Here is an 18961-nt window from a genome sequence, read left to right as displayed (position 1 = left end):
TATATTGGAATTACATCTACCAGCAGGCAGAAGTAATGTTCATTTAAAAACTATTTTTTTAAGTTGATTTATTTATTTTGAGAGAGAGAGTGTGTGTGAGCAGAGGAGGGGCAGAGAGAGAGGGGGAGAGAGAGAGAGAGAATTGTAAGCAGGCTCTGTGCGGTCAGCACAGAACCCGATACGGGGCTCAAACTCATGAACCGTGATGTTATGACCTGAGCCAAAACCAACAGTTGGATGCTTCACTGACTGAGCCACCCAGGTGCCCCAATAGGACAACCCAATTTTTTTTCCCAGTGAGCTCTATGCCCACTGTGGGGCTTGAACTCATGACCCCGAGGATCAAGAGTCATATGCTCTACGGATGAGACAGCCAGGTGCTCCTCTCATTTAAAAACTATTTTAAGGGGCACCTGGCTGGTTCAGTCAGTAGGCATGTGAGTCTCCACCTCAGGGTTGTAAGTTTGAGCCCTATGTTGGGTGTAGAGATTACTTAAAAACAAAATCATTAAAACCCCCGCTCATGGGCTGTCTCTCTCTCTCTCTCTCAAATAAAAAACAAAATAAAATAATTTTTAAAATTTTTAACAAAAAAACAAGAACAAAAACTATTTTAAGACAGTGAAGGACTGCAAAGAGATAGGCCTGACACAGTGGTTTATAAAAACAGCAGCCAATGAGTCCTAAACAACCGTTAGGAAGACTGGTTAAAGTCTATTTTTCATTGCACATAAACATTAAACGTGCCCATAATGTATGATTCTCAAAGTAAGGCTCAACAAGATTTGCTAATGACAGCTAGTGAGAAAGTCTGAGATGGACTGTCCAAAAAAGAACAAAGTACTTTATGGACTCTCAAATTAGAGACGGTCATCTCTTATTCACTCTACCAAAAGATTAAATTCTTGGTCTAAATGTGAGGGTATGTACATCTTTACATTTACTATATACCTTTAAAAATCTTTACTATTTTTTTTAGAAATTATATTAATTAAAGAAATATTATTAAAAATATAGCATGCTTTCTGGCCCATGAAGGTAGTGGCATGTATTTAATACAATTTTATTTGAGAGACTGACTATCCTTGCTAGAGAGGGAGTTTTATTTTTTTAGGACTTCTAAGAAATGAAGTATTTGACATAACTAAATATTTCAGAAAAGAGAATCTTATCTCTAATTGATTAAAATGATAATTTTATTTTTTTACCAATTAGGTTGGAATCATTACCCAGTCTCTGTCTTACTAAACAATAAGTACCATCTAAACTTTTCTTAATTGAATGACCATCAATAATTTTAATACTGACATGCTCTCAAAGTATAATGAAATACTATTAATAGCAAATCCATAATATTCCATTACTATTAGTTCTTGTGCTTTCTTACTTGCTGTCAAGTGGTCAGCTATCACCTCTTGCAACTGCCAGAAAGAATGTTCCTAGCTGTGCCTTTCTCTCTCACTTTTTTTTTTTTTTTTTAAATTTTGTTTAAGTCCAATAAAATAGTGGGCTAGCAAGACACAGGCCAGCCCCTACCCTGGCTTTTCTTTTGCTTGTTTGCTTGCTTGCTTACTCATTCATTGATTCATTTATTCATTGATTGATTGATTGATTCATTCATTCATTCATTTAATTCTTGAGGTTATACTTCATATACCATAAAATTTCCACCTTTAAAGGGTACTCTCCCTCATTGTTATTATTCTTTAATCTGTTTTGAACTTAGAACCCAATAATCAATTTGTTAGTGCCATGTACAAAGTAAGAATAAGTAGAATATTACTGATGGCTGGACTGAGAGGCTTTCTATGGGTCAACTGCAAATATACTTTTACTCTTCTGTGTAAGTAACATTAAAAGTTGCACGCAGGGGATGCCTGGGTGGCTCGGTAGGTTTCAGCATTAGACTCCTAATTTCGGCTCAGGTCATGATCTCATGTTTGTGAGTTTGAGCCCCACATCAGGCTCCACGCTGACAGTGCAGAGCCTGCTTGGGATTCTCTCTCTCTCTCTCTCTCTCTCTCTGCCCCTCCCCTGCTTGTTCTCTCTAAGTAAATAAATAAACTTAAAAAAAAAATAGAAGCACACAGATTAAGAGTAGACTATGGGAAAAATAGGTCTGATACTTCTAGCCTTCAAGAAAAGAATGATGACTCAAGTACCTGAAGTAAGTTAACTGCTTTGGAAAAAAGTACCAGTTTGCTTAGGGAGAGGAATGGATTCTGCATGGCATTAGGCACAACACAGAGCTAACATTCCAAAAGCACTTCTGATTCTTATAAAAACCAAGGTTAAGCTAGTTTAACATTCTGTGTTAGATAGATGAAAAGTAGTCAAAAACCATATACTTTTACAACCTATCAAGCCTGAGGGGCCCTAGTCGGACTTAATGCAGTGTTAAAAAGAGAGTCTGACAAAACTTAAAATGGCTCAGTGCAATTTGAGAGGTACAAAACACCCCAGGGATGTGTTCATGAAGAGGCTTTAAAATTCTTTCTTGATTTACAAGCTCAGATTGCCCTTCTTCCTCTAATTTCTGGCACCAGTCAGAAAACAGGTATTGTGTGCTTAGAACTTTGAAAAGAGGATCTGATACCTTATCTCTCAAAAAGTGATTTGAGAATATGTCCTAACCTGTATCTCTATGTGATTATTTTCAGTTTGGTACTAGTTTTGATATGATAAAACTCAAAGAAACCTGGAAAAAATTAGAGACATAATTTCATGAAAAGGATTATACAGTTTATTAACCTGATGGAGCCAACAGAGGAAAGTGACCCTATCTCCAATTAACTATCAATCTTATTCAAAATTGATAAAAAACCCCTATGCATAGGCTTGGATGACTCACAGTGGGACTTTAGAGAAACTCCCAGGCTGTAAACAGGATTGTCCTGCAGTACATCTCTTCTGACATTGCTGATGTCTAAAGTCAAATACTACATTCCTTGTTTACCTAACTTGGGGTGTTAGAACCTACTGCAAATTCTGTATTCAACTGAGAATATGATTTAACTATTTTGAATTTTAGAGTCAAATTTCACACTATCAAAACAATTCGAATTATACACTAAAATAATGGTTTTATTCCTCGATGTTCTGTTTCTTTCATTTAGTGAAACCTTTTATACATTATCTGAAGCCTTTAAATATATGTAGATGGCAAGTTAATGGTAAAAATTATGAGTTATATTTATGTAATGCTGTTCTTATAATATCGAGGTATAATTATACGTTCTCTGACAACATCCTTGTGATATAAGGAATAGCAGGCTTTGAGCTTTTCTGGGAAGACTGAAGAGACAATGGATGGTCCTATATACATTTTTAATACATAGAGAAGCTTTGTTTTACATTGGTTTAAAACAGATTAATAGGCTGGCTCAATTGTAAGTGTATGTTTTCTTACTAGAGCAGAGATGTTAAGAGATTTGGGGGCTATAGATCAATATTCTTGGGGGGGCAGCTTTTTGGGGGCATAATTGGTGTATAAAAGAGCTGCACTTGTTGGACATATACACTTTGATGGTTTTGGACATGTGCCTATACCCATGGCACTATCACCACAATTAGGTAACATCAAACAGCAATACATTCAGGATTGTTCATTTGTATGGGGCCAAAGTATTTACTGATGTAAAGGCAACAAAAGTATTTTATCTTCTGCCATAATGTAATTGAAGGAGTTAATAAGAAGTAAATACTTAATAGTAAAACATTATAAAAATACGAATAGCAGATTTTATCTTTAACTTATACAGAGATAAATAGATGGGTCTTGATTTTACAGTAACTTGCCGAAGGTGACAGAAGAGACTCAGAAGTACAACCATAGTTAGAATATAAATTCCTGTTTGTCTTATACCAATCTGGCTAAGGATCCAGTCCAAGAAATTGGGTAAAGATTATCAAACCAAAGGAATATTACTCTCTGATTAAAGATTTCCTAAGATGACAAAAGCCCAATAAAGTATCACATCTATTAGAACACCTGGCTAAATGCTAAATAGGATGCCTCCATTCACACAAGAAGGCCAGAACGGGGTAGATTAATGCACAAGCATTAGAACACAAAGCTTTTTTGTTCTGATGTTTTTCTGATGTTTGTTCAAGTGCTTTTAATCTGAGGATAATACACTAAATTCTAAAATGAAGTGGCAATAGTAAACAAGTGTTAGAATCGCCAGATAAATTCAGAAAATCAGGAAATAATACTACTGGATGTTTTACTTAAGAATGTAGTCACGCTGGGGCGCCTGGGTGGCTTAGTGGGTTAAGCGTCCAACTTCGGCTCAGGTCATGATCTCGTGATCTGTGAGTTTGAGCCCCATGTCGGGCTCTGTGCTGACAGCTCAGAGCCTGGAGCCTGTTTCAGATTCTGTGTCTCCCTCTCTCTCTGACCCTCCCCCGTTCATGCTCTCTCTCTGTCTCAAAAATAAATAAACGTTAAAAAAAAAAAAAAAGAATATAGTCAAGCTCACACTTAAAACCTTTTTAACAAAGAATAGGATTATAGAAATGTAACTTAGAAAGCATATGAAAGAAATACTTATTTTGCAATTTTGATTTATGTTGTATTTATATATAGCTATATTGATTACAGGCTTTAACTGCAACTAACACAGTATTAAAATTCAAAATTTCCATTTGTAGGATTTCGATAGGACAAAATGAAACCAGAAATAGCTATATTTTTCTTCTTAAAATTTAAAATTATTTTTTATACACCACTGTACATTTATTAAAGGTCTTCTCATTATTTAATTTACTTCTTACAAGAATCTTGAGGGGTACACAAAACATTTTCTACATGGATTTACGACAAGAGAATGGAGTCACACAGGCTTAAATAACTTCACTGTTAGTAACTAGACTTAAAAGTTTTAATACTTTCCTGTTTATTTTTTGATAAGATATAATATTCTAAAGTATTCTTCTAACCTTTAGTGTTACATATAACAAGCACTTAGTATTACTATCAAAAATTACTATTAAAAATAACAAAATTGGGGCTCCTGGCTGGCTCAGTCAGTTCAGCATCTGACTGTTGCTTTTGGCTCAGGTCATGATCTGATGGTTCATGAGTTTGAGCCCAGTGCACCAGCCTCTGTGCTGCTGGTGTGAAGGCTGCCTGGGATTCTCTCTCTTTCTCTCTCTCTCTCTGCCCCTCCCTCACTTGTGCGTGCATGAGCTCTCTCTCTCTCTCTCTCTCTCTCTGTCTCTCTCAGAAAATAAATAAAAAACTTTAAAAAAACACCAAAATTAATGTATTTTTAGACTCTCTAAATTAGCAGATGTGGTACATGCATCCAGATGTAAATTCGTTTGGAAGATAGGTCTATATTACACAATAGTTTATACATCAAAATATTCAAAATGCTCTTTTTAATAATGGATTATCTACTTCTAAGTTTGTTGGCAAATTAAATTTCTAGATATAGCATATAATATTCAAAAGACCAAACCATCCAGAGTTGCCATAATACTCAGATAATTTAGTCTTGGATTAAAATAAAGTGTCTTATAAAAGCCAGATACGCAGGGGCTTTTATAATTCGGGGGCATTATATGCACGGATGTGTGGGTGGCTCAGTCAGTTAAGCGTCTGACTCTTAATCTTGGTTCAGGTCATGATCTCACGGTTCATGAGGTCAAGCCCCATGTCAGGCTCTGTGCTGATAGTGAGGAGTCTGCTTAGGATTCTGTCTCTTCCTCTCTCGGCCTCTCCCCTGCTCATTCTCTCTCTTTCTCTCAAAATAAAATAAACTTAAAAAAAAAAAAAAAAGCCAGATATGCAGCCATATAGCCCAATCAAGAAATCTTTCTTGAATTGGTTCAGATGACGTATGAAGTCAAATATCACTTTCAACTTCTCTTCACGTGATGATCTTACTATGAAAATGCTTATGAGAACTTTTGGATCTGTTCCCAGAGTTTATATAGTTCTAACCATGGAATATCTTTCACCTGGGAAGATAGGCTGAGTTCTGACATATATTCAGGGAGGCTTAAAATTCACAAATCTTCCATAATAAATTAAAAGAATTTTTTTAATGTTTAATTTACTTTTGAGAAAGAGAGACAGAGCACGAGCGAGGAAGGGCAGGGAAGAGACACAGAATTTGAAGCAGGCTCCAAGCTCTGAGCTGTCAGCACAGAGCCTGATGTGGGGCCCGAACCCACGAACCGTGAGGTCATGACCTGAGACAAAATTGGACGCTTAACTGACTGAGCCACCAGGCCCCTCTGTAATCAACATTTTTCTAACATTATACATACTAGTCAATTTAAAAAGATCAAGTAAGTTTAGAGGAAATACAATTCCAAGAAAAAGGTAATTTATAACGCATCACAGATAGGGGCTAAAAGCAAATTTTGTTCAGCATTTTAACAAGATGGTGATAATACAAAATTGCTCCTAATAGCATTCTAAAATTATTAGAATCAAAATAAAAAGACTGACTTAGTGCCTAGATCTTGGTTTCTAAATACAATGGAAAACAAGAATTCCCTGAAGTGGTTGATTTCAGGCCTGGAGAAGGGAAACCACAAGATCAATTTGGGCTTCCAGTGCTAGAAAGTAAAAATGTTCTCAAAGTGGGAGCCAGTTGAAAAGACACAGGAGCCAACATGAAAGAACTACTAATGACCAATTCTGGTACTATCTGAACAACAAAATAAATCATGATAGTTTGGGATTATAACACATAGAATAAAATAAATACTCACAAGTTCATATTGATATAAATAAGTGAATAGTGATATAAATAAGTAAGCAATAGAGAAAGAGAGCGAGAGAGATCTCTTTCTTAAAGAATTCCAAGTAATAAAAGTAGTAAGAAAAAGGAAAATAAAAAGTTACCATTAGAACACCACAGTAAATAACTGTTGCCTATAGGCAAGATCCACCAATGGATACTAAAATTAGCGGATGTAAGCTTGAAAAGAAACAGAATAGTCTCACAGTATCTCACCCCAAATACTTAAAATCTCAAAGGGAAAGAGTAACTTTAGAGTGTAGCAACTCAAGAGACACCACTTTAAATTAGTCATCAAGGCAGTATTACCAGTAAAAAGACAACAGACAACTTTATAATGCACTGGGAAGGACATATCATTTCTGTGGCAATCTTGCCAAAAAAAAAAAAAAAAGCATAACCTTAATCTAATCACAAGACAACATCAGACAAATTCAAATGAGACATTCCCCAAAATATCTAACTAGGACTCCTCAAAGTGTCAAAGACATGAAAGATAAGAAAAGATTGAGGAACTGTCATAGATCAGAGGATACTAAGGAGGAACATGATGACTCAATACAGTATGGAATTCTGGATGGAAAAACAGAACAGAAAAACAACGGTAGTGGGAAAATGGGTGAAATTCTTATTAGGTCTGTAGTTAGTTAACAGTCATGTATTAACATCAATTGCTTGTTTTTCACCATTGTACTATGGTTACATAAGATCTTCATGTTAAAGGTATATGGGAATTCTGTATTTGCAACTTATCTGGAAGTCTAAAATTATTTCAAAACAAAGCAATCAAAAATAAATAAAATGACCCACTTTTTGTAGAAGCTAATTTTAAATGATATTCAGATTTAAGGAAACTCCAGGATATTTCTAGAAGATACAAGGAAAATTAAATTGAGAAAAGTAATTCCTAATGTAATCCCCAAATATGGCATAACAAAATGGTTTTATATGGCTTTCTCATCAACAGACTGAAATAAGCTCTAGAAGAAATCTTCTCTTTTGTGTTAAGAAATCATTCTAAGACTCAAACGTTTCTTTAATTGCATTTAATATTTTAAAGGCAGATAAATAATTTAAAACAGCACTACTTATATTTAATACAAGCCTTAACTATAAAGCACTATTGCAGTAATTATCTATTTCCAATTCTCTCACTCTGACTAGATCATGAACTATAAAGGTAAGAACCTCCAACCATTGCCAACTTCATACCCCTAGTCCTGCATGGTTCTTGAGGAATGGGAGTACTAATAATTATTTGTTCAAAAATGAATTAAAATTTAAGTAGAAGATCTTTCTAGTTGAAAGGAATTACTCTCATATATTTAAAATGCTTTTAATTATAAGGAACAATACTCTGAGAAAATTATGTCTAAACTTAGAAAATAGGGGTGCCTGGGTGGCTCAGTCGGTTAAACGTCCGACTTCAGCTCAGGTCATGATCTCAAAGTTCGTGAGTTCGAGTCGTGCGTCGGGCTCTGTGCTGACAGCTCAGAGCCTGGAGCCTGCTTTGGATTCTGCGTCTCCTTCTCTCTCTGCCCCTTCCCCGCTCATGCTCTGTCTCTCTCTCTCAAAAAAAATGAATAAACATTAAAAAAAAAAATTAAGCTTAAAAATAAAATAACCTTCACTGTATTTCTTTCAAGTCGCAGTATTGCCAATATAGCTTGTTTCTGTTCAGGGTTATACTTTACCTACATGACCTGGTCACATATAAGTTTATCTTTTCTTTTCTTTTCTTTTTAATTTTTTTTAATGTTTATTTTTTTGAGAGAGAGACAGAGTGTGAGCAGGGGAGGGGCAGAGAGAGAGGTAGACGAAGATTTCCAAGCAGGCTGTAGGCTCTGAGCTGTCAGCACAGAGCCTGATGTGGGGTTCAAACTCATAAACTGTGAGCTCATGACCTGAGCTGAAGTCAGATGCTTAACCTACTGAGCCACCCAGGTGCCCCTTTCCTTTCTTTTAAATAGAGCTTATAATTTGTGTCATCATGGGGAGTTAATTTTTTAATAGTTTCATTCAAATATATTTTGGTGACTTTGAATTCTTCATTAAGTACCTGCCTTTACTATAACAGTCATTGGGGGATATGGTGCAAATAATCTAAGGACTATGTCCTTTAGATAGTTATGTGGTTATTACCTGTGCTACTTAAAATAAATACTAATGCTGAGGTGCCTGGGTGGCTCAGTTGGTTAAGCATCCAATTCTTGATTTTGGCGCAAATCATGATCTCACAGTTCATGAGACTGAGCCCTGTGTTGGGCTCTATGCTGACATCGTGGAGCCTGCTTGGGATTCTCCCTCTCTCCCTCCCTCCCTCCCTCTCTCTCTCTCTCTCTTTCTCTCTGCCTCTCCTTCTCCCTCTCCCTCTCCCCCTCTGCACCTACCCCACTTGTGCTCTCTCTCTCAAAGTAAATAAACTTAAAATAAAGCCCTAATAGCTTCATAAAAATCATAGTAAAATTAAGAATATATTTAACCTGTATAAATAGAAGGGTATTATTTTGATTAATTTTTGATCAGCTTTATTGATAGTTTAGATTTTCAATATCTTAACAAAAACAAACAAAAAACAAGAGTTTATATTTCATACTATTCAAACCAATGCACAAATATGTACACAAGCCCCAAATATAGGGCCTAAATGCTTTTTAAAAATGTTTTAAAGGGTATGCAATATAAGAAATGAACATTCCATTCTTGTGCACTCCTAGACATGTGTTATGGCAACATTTAAGTTTTGCCTGAGGACAAGTCTCTGTTAGTTTTCATTAATCTTCTTAGAATACCAGTTATGATCATGTTTGACTGAATTTACTTCGTAGACAAAATCCTAAATGGAAATTTATTTTATTGGCTAGCTGTCTAAGTATTAAAAAAAAAAAAAGCAAAACTTAGAAAGGAGGGAGGAGGGAAAGAGGAGAAAAGGAAGGAAGGGGAGATGGAGGGAAGAGAGTAATGTTGTACAAGTGAAAATAAAAACCTGATAAATATCCTTACCTTCACTTTTTTTTTCTGCTTGTTTTGTTGCATTTTCTACTTTTTTTTGTTTTGCTGCTAACAGTTCCCGCTTTAACTGTCTTGCTTCTTTTCGGAGTTCGTCACTGTAAAGCAAAAACAGTTATATAAAGTACGTAATACACGGAAAGAAAAAATTGTTTGGCAAAAACAGGCATATTGTTTTTTACATACACTAAATCCCTAAAAAAACACAAAAAAATAATGTAATTCATTTTGTTTCTTACCTGTGTATTGTGCTATGGAAACAGAGCTATAGAGTATTTTAGAAGCTGTCATTTTTTAGAATAGCAATATAATATGAATTACCTATAAAATATACTCCCTATCAAGTATGTTAAACAGAAATAGATAAATGATAAATATCCCACTATTCTAATTCACTTGCCAATTTAGCGTTCTAGTTCCAGTTTAATAATTCATGAAGATCCTGAATCAAAACAAAATTTTAATATAAATTCTACTTACTAAACTTGCACATACACAAAAAGATGTGGCTTTAAAACTTGGTGAATTCCTCAACTGGCACCAATAGCTACCATTTATTAAGCAATTACATGCTAGGTGCGGTGCTAAAATGTTTTTAAACTCAGTTTTTTAAACTGAACTAATTTTTAACCCACTTAATACCATAGTTTGGCAAAAAATTTCCTCTTCTGTGAAACCTACAAGGCTGAGGTATTCTGATGATTAGTACAATCATGTATTAAAGGTAAACTGGGATATAAATATTGACTTCACTACAAGTCACTAGGTGGCTAGCTTCTACAAAGCCAGTTTTAGGATATATTCAAATTCATGTGCTTATAAAAAATTAATTACCCATGACATGAACACTTAGGATCACTAGTGGCCAGTCAAACTTTGAATGTCAGGCATCTACTCTATTTCAGTAAAAGCTAGAGTGGATAACAAACACTCAAAGAATCACTGTAAACCCAAGTAGGCAACAAGTCTAGAAAAGGTCTCCAAAGACACCCAAGCCACCGTTTACCGGGATCTTAAATCTAAATACTTCCATACTGATTCAAACTTTGTGCTTCTTCCTGGTCCCCAAATCTCATACTTTATTTTTCTTTCAAAGCATGTCATATATTAGTTACCAAAGTAATAGGTCTTACAATGTGCACAACTGAATTCTTACTACCTCTTTTCTACATCAAACACAAATGGCTATAATTTGTATCTGCTTGGCCTCCAAGATCCTGAATTCTGAAAATTCCTTCTAATTAAAATCTACTACCTACTTGGGGTGCTTGGGTGGCTTGGTCAGTTAAACGTCCAAATTCAGCTCAGGTCATCATCTCAAATTTCCTGAGTTCGAGCCCCGTGTCAGGCTCTGTGCTGACAGCTCAGAGCCTGGAGCCTGCTTTGGATTCTATGTCTCCCTCTCTCTGTCTGCCCCTTCCCTGCTCTCTCTCTCAAAACAAACAAACAAACAAACAAACAAACAAACAAACATTAAAAATTTTTTTTTTAATCTACCTACTTCCTCAGTTTTTCATTGCTATTGAACCTGTTCTCACTCAATATAATAATGAAAGCCAGCTTCTTCATAGTTCATGATCTGTCAGCCCTATTCTAACCCAACTGGCTCTCTATCCATTCTAGATGATACGGTCAGCTATTTCACTAATGTCCTCACCAGCACCTTTAATTTTCTTGACTTGTTTGTCCTTATGAATATGTGATAAGTACCTAGAAGACCTTGTTCACAACATGTTCCTAGAGACAAACCTCCAAAGAATGTTATTTTGTTAGATGTGAGATGTTGCCTGGGAATTTGTCCTTGTTCTGGTTGATTCCAATACGCATTCAGGTTTGGGACCCAGTGCATTAAGACTGCCATATAGCAATTATCTTCTCTTCTTTACAACTCCAAGCACTCCTACTTCACTAATCCTTTCATTCAGCCAACAAACATACTCAAATTTCCCTGGACTCTGCTCCAATCAAGTGATGATTATCTTTACCACTGGACTCTTGGCCTGAAAGAACAGTTTATATATAGAGTCTACTTTCTCAGCCTCAAACATCTTAATCTCTTGCAATCTATCCTTCTTATACTCTATTGAAACTGCTTCTGTATCAACCAAATTCAATGGTCTTTTCTCAGTCTTCCTTTTCCTCTTTGGCTTCTCTACCATTCAATATTAACCACTCCTTCCTTCTTGAAATTCTATCCTAATCAGACTATGTACCATTTTAGAGTATTGATTCTCCAATCCTCATTCTAACTACTCTTTCTTTTCTCAATCTATAATTCTTGGTATTTTTCCCATTTCTGTACCTTGTACAATGGCATTTTGTCTAATCTCATAACATTTGTCTAATCTCATAACATCAGATATCACTTTTATATAGGTTATTTCCAAATCTAGATGTTTTGCTCTGATTGTTTGGTCCTGCATTTTTAACTGTTACAAACCTTCCTGTACATTAGTACTGTCCAACAGAAATATAAGGTAAGACACATATGCAATTAAATTTCCTAGCTGCCACATTAAAGAAATAGCAAAAGGAAACAGGTTAAATTAACAACTTGTTTTAACTCATTAACTTAGTATGTCCACAATATTATTATGTCAACATGCAACCAATATAAAAATATTAACACTGTATTTACTTTTTTTTTTTTTTGGTACTAAATGTTCTAAATCTGGTGTGTATTTTATACTTACAGCACACCTCAGTTTAAACTAGCCACATTTCAAGGGCCCAGATCTAGATGGATAGTGGAGGCGAGACGCTGTAATGTTCAGACTTGAAGTCATCTCCTCCCTGCCCAAATCTGTTCCTTTTCCTGAAATCCCTGTTTGAATGTGGAACTATTTTCCTCCTAATGACCAGACTTTAAACTTCCTCTGGGACTGTTCCCCCGCCCTTTCACTGAATCACTGTCGGAGTATGTCATTTTCCAATCTCTCTCACATATAATACTCCTCTTGACTCTCAACATCAATGCCCAGTTTAGGCTCTCATTATGTATTTCTCAGATAAATTACTTCCTATTTCTTGAAGTTATATGAGCACAGGGAATAGCAACCACATCTTTACTCCATCCATTAAATACCATCTTTTATTATACCAATTAAAAAAAATTTTAATTTGGTAAGTAATACAGAAATTTAGATGATGTTTTCTGAATACTAAGGTCTTTGAGGGGAAGATTATTTTGAAAGTTGAAGAGGAAATGCTGCATGATGGCTAAACAAACTAGTTATGAGAGTCATTTGAAGTATGTGAAGAATGAGGCAATGACAGTATATACTGTTGCAGAGGTAGTAATGCACAGTTATCAAAAGGATTAACTTTGGATTCAGAAAGTCTTGATTTAAAAGCTAACTCTAACACTTATTATCTGAGTGGCCTAAGAACAATTATTTAACTTCTGTGAGACTCAGTTTCCTCAACTATAAAATGGGGGTAAGATATTTAAAATATTGGACAGACAATACATGTTCAACAAATGGTAGCTATTATTATTTAGATCATGTTAAAACAGCATTACAGTTAAGGGTTGTTTGCGATGTAGGAATATTTCTTTATTATGTTATTTACTACAAATAAATGCTACCTCTACTACATATGGAGATCAACTCTTCACAATTTTTATAAAGGGCAGTGAATGCATAATGCCAGCTTCTAAAAATCTATCCTTAAATAGTCAAAGACTTAGATGCACTGTTTAAGTAGCCATAATAACAGCTAGTGGCACCACGGTGGCTCAGTTAGTTAAGTGTCCAACTTCGGCTCAGGTCATGATCTCACAGTTTGTGAGTTTAAGCCCTACGTCAGGCTCTGTGCTGACAGCTCAGAGCCTGGAACCTGCTTTGGATTCTGTGTCTCCCTCTCTCTCTGCCCCTTCCTTGATCGTGCTCTGTCTCTCTCTCTGTCTCTCAAAAATAAACATTTAAAATTTTTTTAAAAAACTTTAATAACATATAAAGTGAATAATGAATAAAAACTAAAAAAAGACAAAGTAAGATAGAGAAGGGAAGGTCTATAAGATTATTAAAAATTGCTTCATTATACTAAATTTTTCAAGTGATTCAGAATTTACAACATTGTTAAAATCTTCCAGACTATTCAAATAACACTATCTGTTGGTACTTGAGGAATCCATAACTCTTAGAATGAAGTGCACGTTTTTAAACTAGTCTTTAGGTCACAGTCTGTATATTCTCTAGAATATAATCTTATCCATTGGTGCTAGAATATCTTTAAACTGTTAAAATGAGAACAAAAGTTGTAAGCCTGGAGTTTATGTCACCTGAATACTGCTCAACTATGGGCTTGCTTTAGAGTCCAGGCAGTGTCTTTATGCCTTCAGAGCCTAGTTTCTGCTTGTATGGTAAAACAAATGGCTTCTGTAAGCTACTATTAACTCTGAGCTAATTGACTTTTTTCTCTAATAGGTATGTTTCTAATCTGAATTCATTTGAATTTTAATATGGTTTATATTTTATGGTTTATATTATATTTTATTTTTGATAGGGAAAGAGTGTGACTGGGGGGAGGACAGAGAGAGGGGGACAGAGGATCCAAAACAGGCTCTGTGCCAACAGCAGGGAGCCCAATGTGGAGCTTGAACTCATGAACTGTGAGACCATGACCTGAAGTGAAGTCAGATGCTCAACTGACTGAGCCACCCAGGTGCCCTGGAAAAGAGAATGTCTTTAAAACAAATCATCCCAATAAAATATAGCAGCCTAGAAATTATAGTAGCCTTTGTATATTTAGTTATAGCAAAGAAAGTACTAATTTCTTCAACAATTTCTGGAGCATCTAATATTTGTACGGTACCATTCTGAGTGATGGCACAGAAATCAAAGTGAATAAGGAGGGAAAGGAACCTAGTTAGCCAGATTCTTCAAACCAGTCACCTCCCTGGTTACCACTTAATCTCCCCAAGAACCTGTGATATAGGCATTTTACAGAAAGAAGTCTGAGGCCTGTGGAGATTCAATACTTAGCCTGAAGTCACACAGTCTATCAGTCACTGATAGAGGTAAAAACTAAAAATGGGATTGTCCATATTCTTTACATTATGGTACACTAATACCTTGAGAAAATCTCCAAGGAGCCTAAATTCCAACGAGGGACATAAATCTCGTACGTGAATAAATAATAACAGTACATAGTTGTTTGTTTTTTCTTTTAATATTTATTTATTTCTGAGACAGAGAGAGACAGAGCATGAGCGGGGGAGGGGCAGAGAGAGAGAGGGAGACACAGATTCCGAAGCAGGCTCCAGGCTCCGAACTGTCAGCACAGAGCCCGATGTGGGGCTCAAACTCACAAACCGTGAGATCATGACCTGGGCTGAAGTCGGATGCTTAACCAACTGAGCCACCCAGACTCACCCAGTTAACATGGTTAACTGCCATGACAAAGAAATGACTGAAGCATTTTTCAACTCAGAGAGGGAAACATTACAGTAGGCTAAATAAGGGATGGCTTCACAGAGGAGGCATCTGATCTGGGCCCAGAGAGATGAATAGGAGTTACCCATGTGGAGGTACAGTGAAGAGGCAGGTACTTAAGTAGTGTGTTTAAATGAAAACAGGGAGGTGGTGAAACACAGGGTGTATGCTAAAACATTAGGCTATAGAATAAATGATTTAAGGGGCTTGGGGCTAGTAACAAAAGATAGGGCTGGGAAAAGAATCTGCGACAGTCTAAATGCCAAGCATTCATGAGTGACCAGATGGGAATATTTTCCTTGAGTTTCTCTACAGCTTTGAGCTTCCTTTTTTTTTTTTTTTTTTTTTTTATAACCAATTTCTCAACTGTTCTTTCTTGTTGCTTCACTTTACCTGCTTTCCACCTATTTTAATACTTTACTAGTAACCATGCACTACTAAACTGCTGTCTTAGAAAAAGTAACTTATGACCTCCTAATAAAAAATTTCCACAGCTTCCCATTGGATGCTAACTTAGACCTTCAGTAGAATCTCACTTTGTTGACCACCTTACCTCTGACCTTTTGGAATCTCAGACATACTGTCATGCCAGGTCTCCTCCCACCTTACTAATATTCCGTCTCTATTTCCACTGGCTTTTACTCTTCCACATCCTGCTTCTCAAATGTAGGGGCTTCTCAGTAGCTTAGTCTCAACCCTCTTTCTTTTTCTCTTTTCTTTAGAAATCTCATCCACATTCAGGACTTCAATACCATCTATCTTAATGCATTCAGTGCATAAAATCAAGATTGTTAGCCTGATGCTTTTTACATATTTCCACTTTCAAGCTTAAATCGTATTTCTAACTGCCAGATGGATACTTGCATTTGATATTCCACAAATACATCAGATTTACCATTTTAAAAATCAGACTGATCATTTTGGTTTCTCAAAAAACACCACCTTATTTCTGTCTTTCCTGTTTTTGAGCCACCAAAATGCTGGTTGTCAGGCCTACCTGCTAGTATTTCTCCTGTATCTTCTAAAGCTGATTAGTAGTCACATCCTTCTTTTACAAAGTCTCTTTTCTGTGGTCAGGGACAGGTGTTTGGATTTTCACAACTGCACTATCACAACAGTCCTCCTACCTGGTCTCTGTGCCTCTGGTTTGGCCATTCTTCCATTCATTTAGCACACTTATGCCAAACCTACAATTCTACTCCCCTGATCTTCATAATTCCCTAAATCCTACTGAATTGTGCACTAAGTTTCTTTCCCAAGCATGTGAATCCTCCCAAAAGCTACCTTCAAACTACTATTTCAACCTTATCTCTCACATATCCTCTACAGTTACTCTAAATTTTAGCCAGAAACATACTAGTCAAAATTACGTTGGCAAACTTTAAGATTCAGCACATGTCCCCCTTTGTTCCTGCTATTTCCGTGACCTAAAATGGTCTTTCTTCCCTATCTCTGTCTACTCAAATCTTCCTCAGCTTTCAACACTTCATAGAAAAAGTGGACTTGATCACAGTGTCGGGGCAAGGTTGTCAACCTCACTGAGGCTTGGTTTTCTCTCATCTATAAATTGTGGCTATATTCAGCATATGTATTATAACAAGACTAGTGCAAAGATTAAGGATGAGCACGAGTAAAAGCACTATCAGCTGCTTAGAAGGCAGGGTTTTTTAATGACAAAATATAATCCAAAAAGCTCATAACTATCAAATTACATAAGCAATTTAAATAATTAAAACTAAATAATCAATAATTTTAAGTAAAATTTGGTGGTAAAATGATACTAAGTGCTATGCTATTAAAGGTATCTACTCTAATGTGATTGATAGGTTTTTTTATTTTTATTTTTTTAAAGTTTATTTATATTTTGAGAGAGGGAGACAGAGAGAGAGAGAGAGAGAGAGAGAGAGAGAGAATGCACACACAAGCAAGCAGGGGAGGGACAGAGAGAGAAGCCCAAGCAGGCTCCACACTGGCAATGCAGAGCCAGACGTAGGGCTTGAACCCATGAACTGTGAGATCATGACCTGAGCCAAAACCAAGAGTCAGACACTTACCCCAGGTGCCCAGGTTTGTTCTTTTTAAAACTAATGTCCATTCCAAAGATTAAACAAAAAAACACTTCAGTAAAAACAGAGACATGTTTATCGGAAGACCTAGACCCAACATCATTATATGGCCACAAGAAAGCATCCTTCTTTGCCTCAGTTTTATCATCACCCAGTACATTCTGAGAAAGGTGTAAATTCATATTTCTGAAGTGCATAGTCGTAATTATAGTATAAATGTAAAAAATGATAATATTATACAGATCGTCTTGTTTCAACTTCTTTGTATTAAGGATCTTGACACCCATTATTTAAGGAAATAGTGAGATGCCAAACATTTTTGTCATAGATACAAAAAGTTGAAGTATAGAGACACTAAGAGATTTTTTTCAATATTGCCCAAGTCAGTAATGGAAATGTAAACATGACACAGGCTTCTGATTCCTTATGTGGGATCTCACTTAGTTTGCTAACTATTCACTGGGTGAAAAGTACATTTAGATTGAATACCTTATTTTTTAGCCAAACATTTTTTTTATACAACAGAAGACACTATGAATAAGTAACTACACAGGAAAGTTTTTATAACTATAGTATGCTTAAATTTTTATCAGACTGCTTATATTACTTTATATAAGTAGTTAAAAATCTTTCATTTTTATTTTATTTATTTTTTTAATGTTTATTTATTTTTGAGAGAGAGAGAGACAGACAGACAGAGAGACAGAGAGAGACAGAGAGAAGCAGAGAGAGGGAGACACAGAATCTGTAGCAGGCTCCAGGCTCTGAGCTGTCAGCATAGAGCCCGATGTGGGGCTCAAACTCACAAACTGCAAGATCATGACCTGAGTCAAAGTCAGACGCTTAACTGACTGAGCCCCCCAGGGGCCCCGAATATCTTGCTTTTTTAAAATTGTGCAGCTTTTAAACTTGACATTGAAGATTTAAAATGGCAAAGAACAATTATCTTGCATAATTTTCAGTCAGTTTTTATTTTTTCCCAGATGCTTTTCTCATTTTCTCCAGTTTCCAGGAAGGTGCCTTAGGAAAATTTTGAATTATATCTGTTCTTTTTTCTTATGGCATGAGAAATATTATCTTAATATTAGGGTGATGAACTCAAACACTGACCTTTTCTAACATTCACCTTCAAAAAAAAAAAAAGGTAAGGTTATTAAGACCTGTTTGACATGCTTTTGAAAAGAACTTTAGTCTACAAAAATGAAGTGGACAGTAAATGAATTTGTTTAGAGACCTTATTAAGCAAGCTGACAGCTAAACATATGTCCACTACAGATGACTGTTTCTTGGACCATACATGTAGTACTTGCAGTTAGCTTAAGCCTGCTATTTCCCAACATCTGATAAGAATTCATAACACATGGAAATGATTGCAAAGCAAACAGTACACCCTTCATGGTTTTTAGCCTGCTGCTTTAATCACAAAGATACTGAATCTGTTTGTAATGAAACAACAGCTTGGCTGTTGATGAAATCATAAAATAGCCATAATAGAAGCCTGTCACAGGTATTAAAACTATAAGTGTATGGCATGAGTTTTACATTTATGGTATCATCAGGAGGAACAGGGATGGAGGTTTACCATGTATCTGAATGTATACTATGTTGTAGTTTATACATGAATTTTGAAAATATGTAGATATATCCAGGAAACATCTAACCAAATTAAATAAGGGAAACTTGTATGTTT

At 35.8% G+C, this 18961-nt stretch overlaps 1 protein-coding gene across 1 annotated transcript in view; it reads right to left on the bottom strand.

Annotated features, from left to right (window-relative positions):
• CWC27 (CWC27 spliceosome associated cyclophilin) overlaps positions 1 to 18961 on the bottom strand; it is a 197962-nt gene that overhangs the window by 94650 nt on the left and 84351 nt on the right. Inside the window, exon 11 of the mRNA XM_043591183.1 lies at positions 9762 to 9865. Coding sequence (XP_043447118.1) covers positions 9762 to 9865 — 104 coding nt within the window. The remainder of the gene's footprint in view (positions 1 to 9761; positions 9866 to 18961) is intronic.

Source organism: Prionailurus bengalensis, chromosome A1 (genome assembly GCF_016509475.1).
Source record: "Prionailurus bengalensis isolate Pbe53 chromosome A1, Fcat_Pben_1.1_paternal_pri, whole genome shotgun sequence".
In the NCBI taxonomy this organism is placed as follows: Eukaryota; Metazoa; Chordata; class Mammalia; order Carnivora; family Felidae; genus Prionailurus; species Prionailurus bengalensis.
This window is presented reverse-complemented; position numbering and strand designations above follow the sequence as displayed.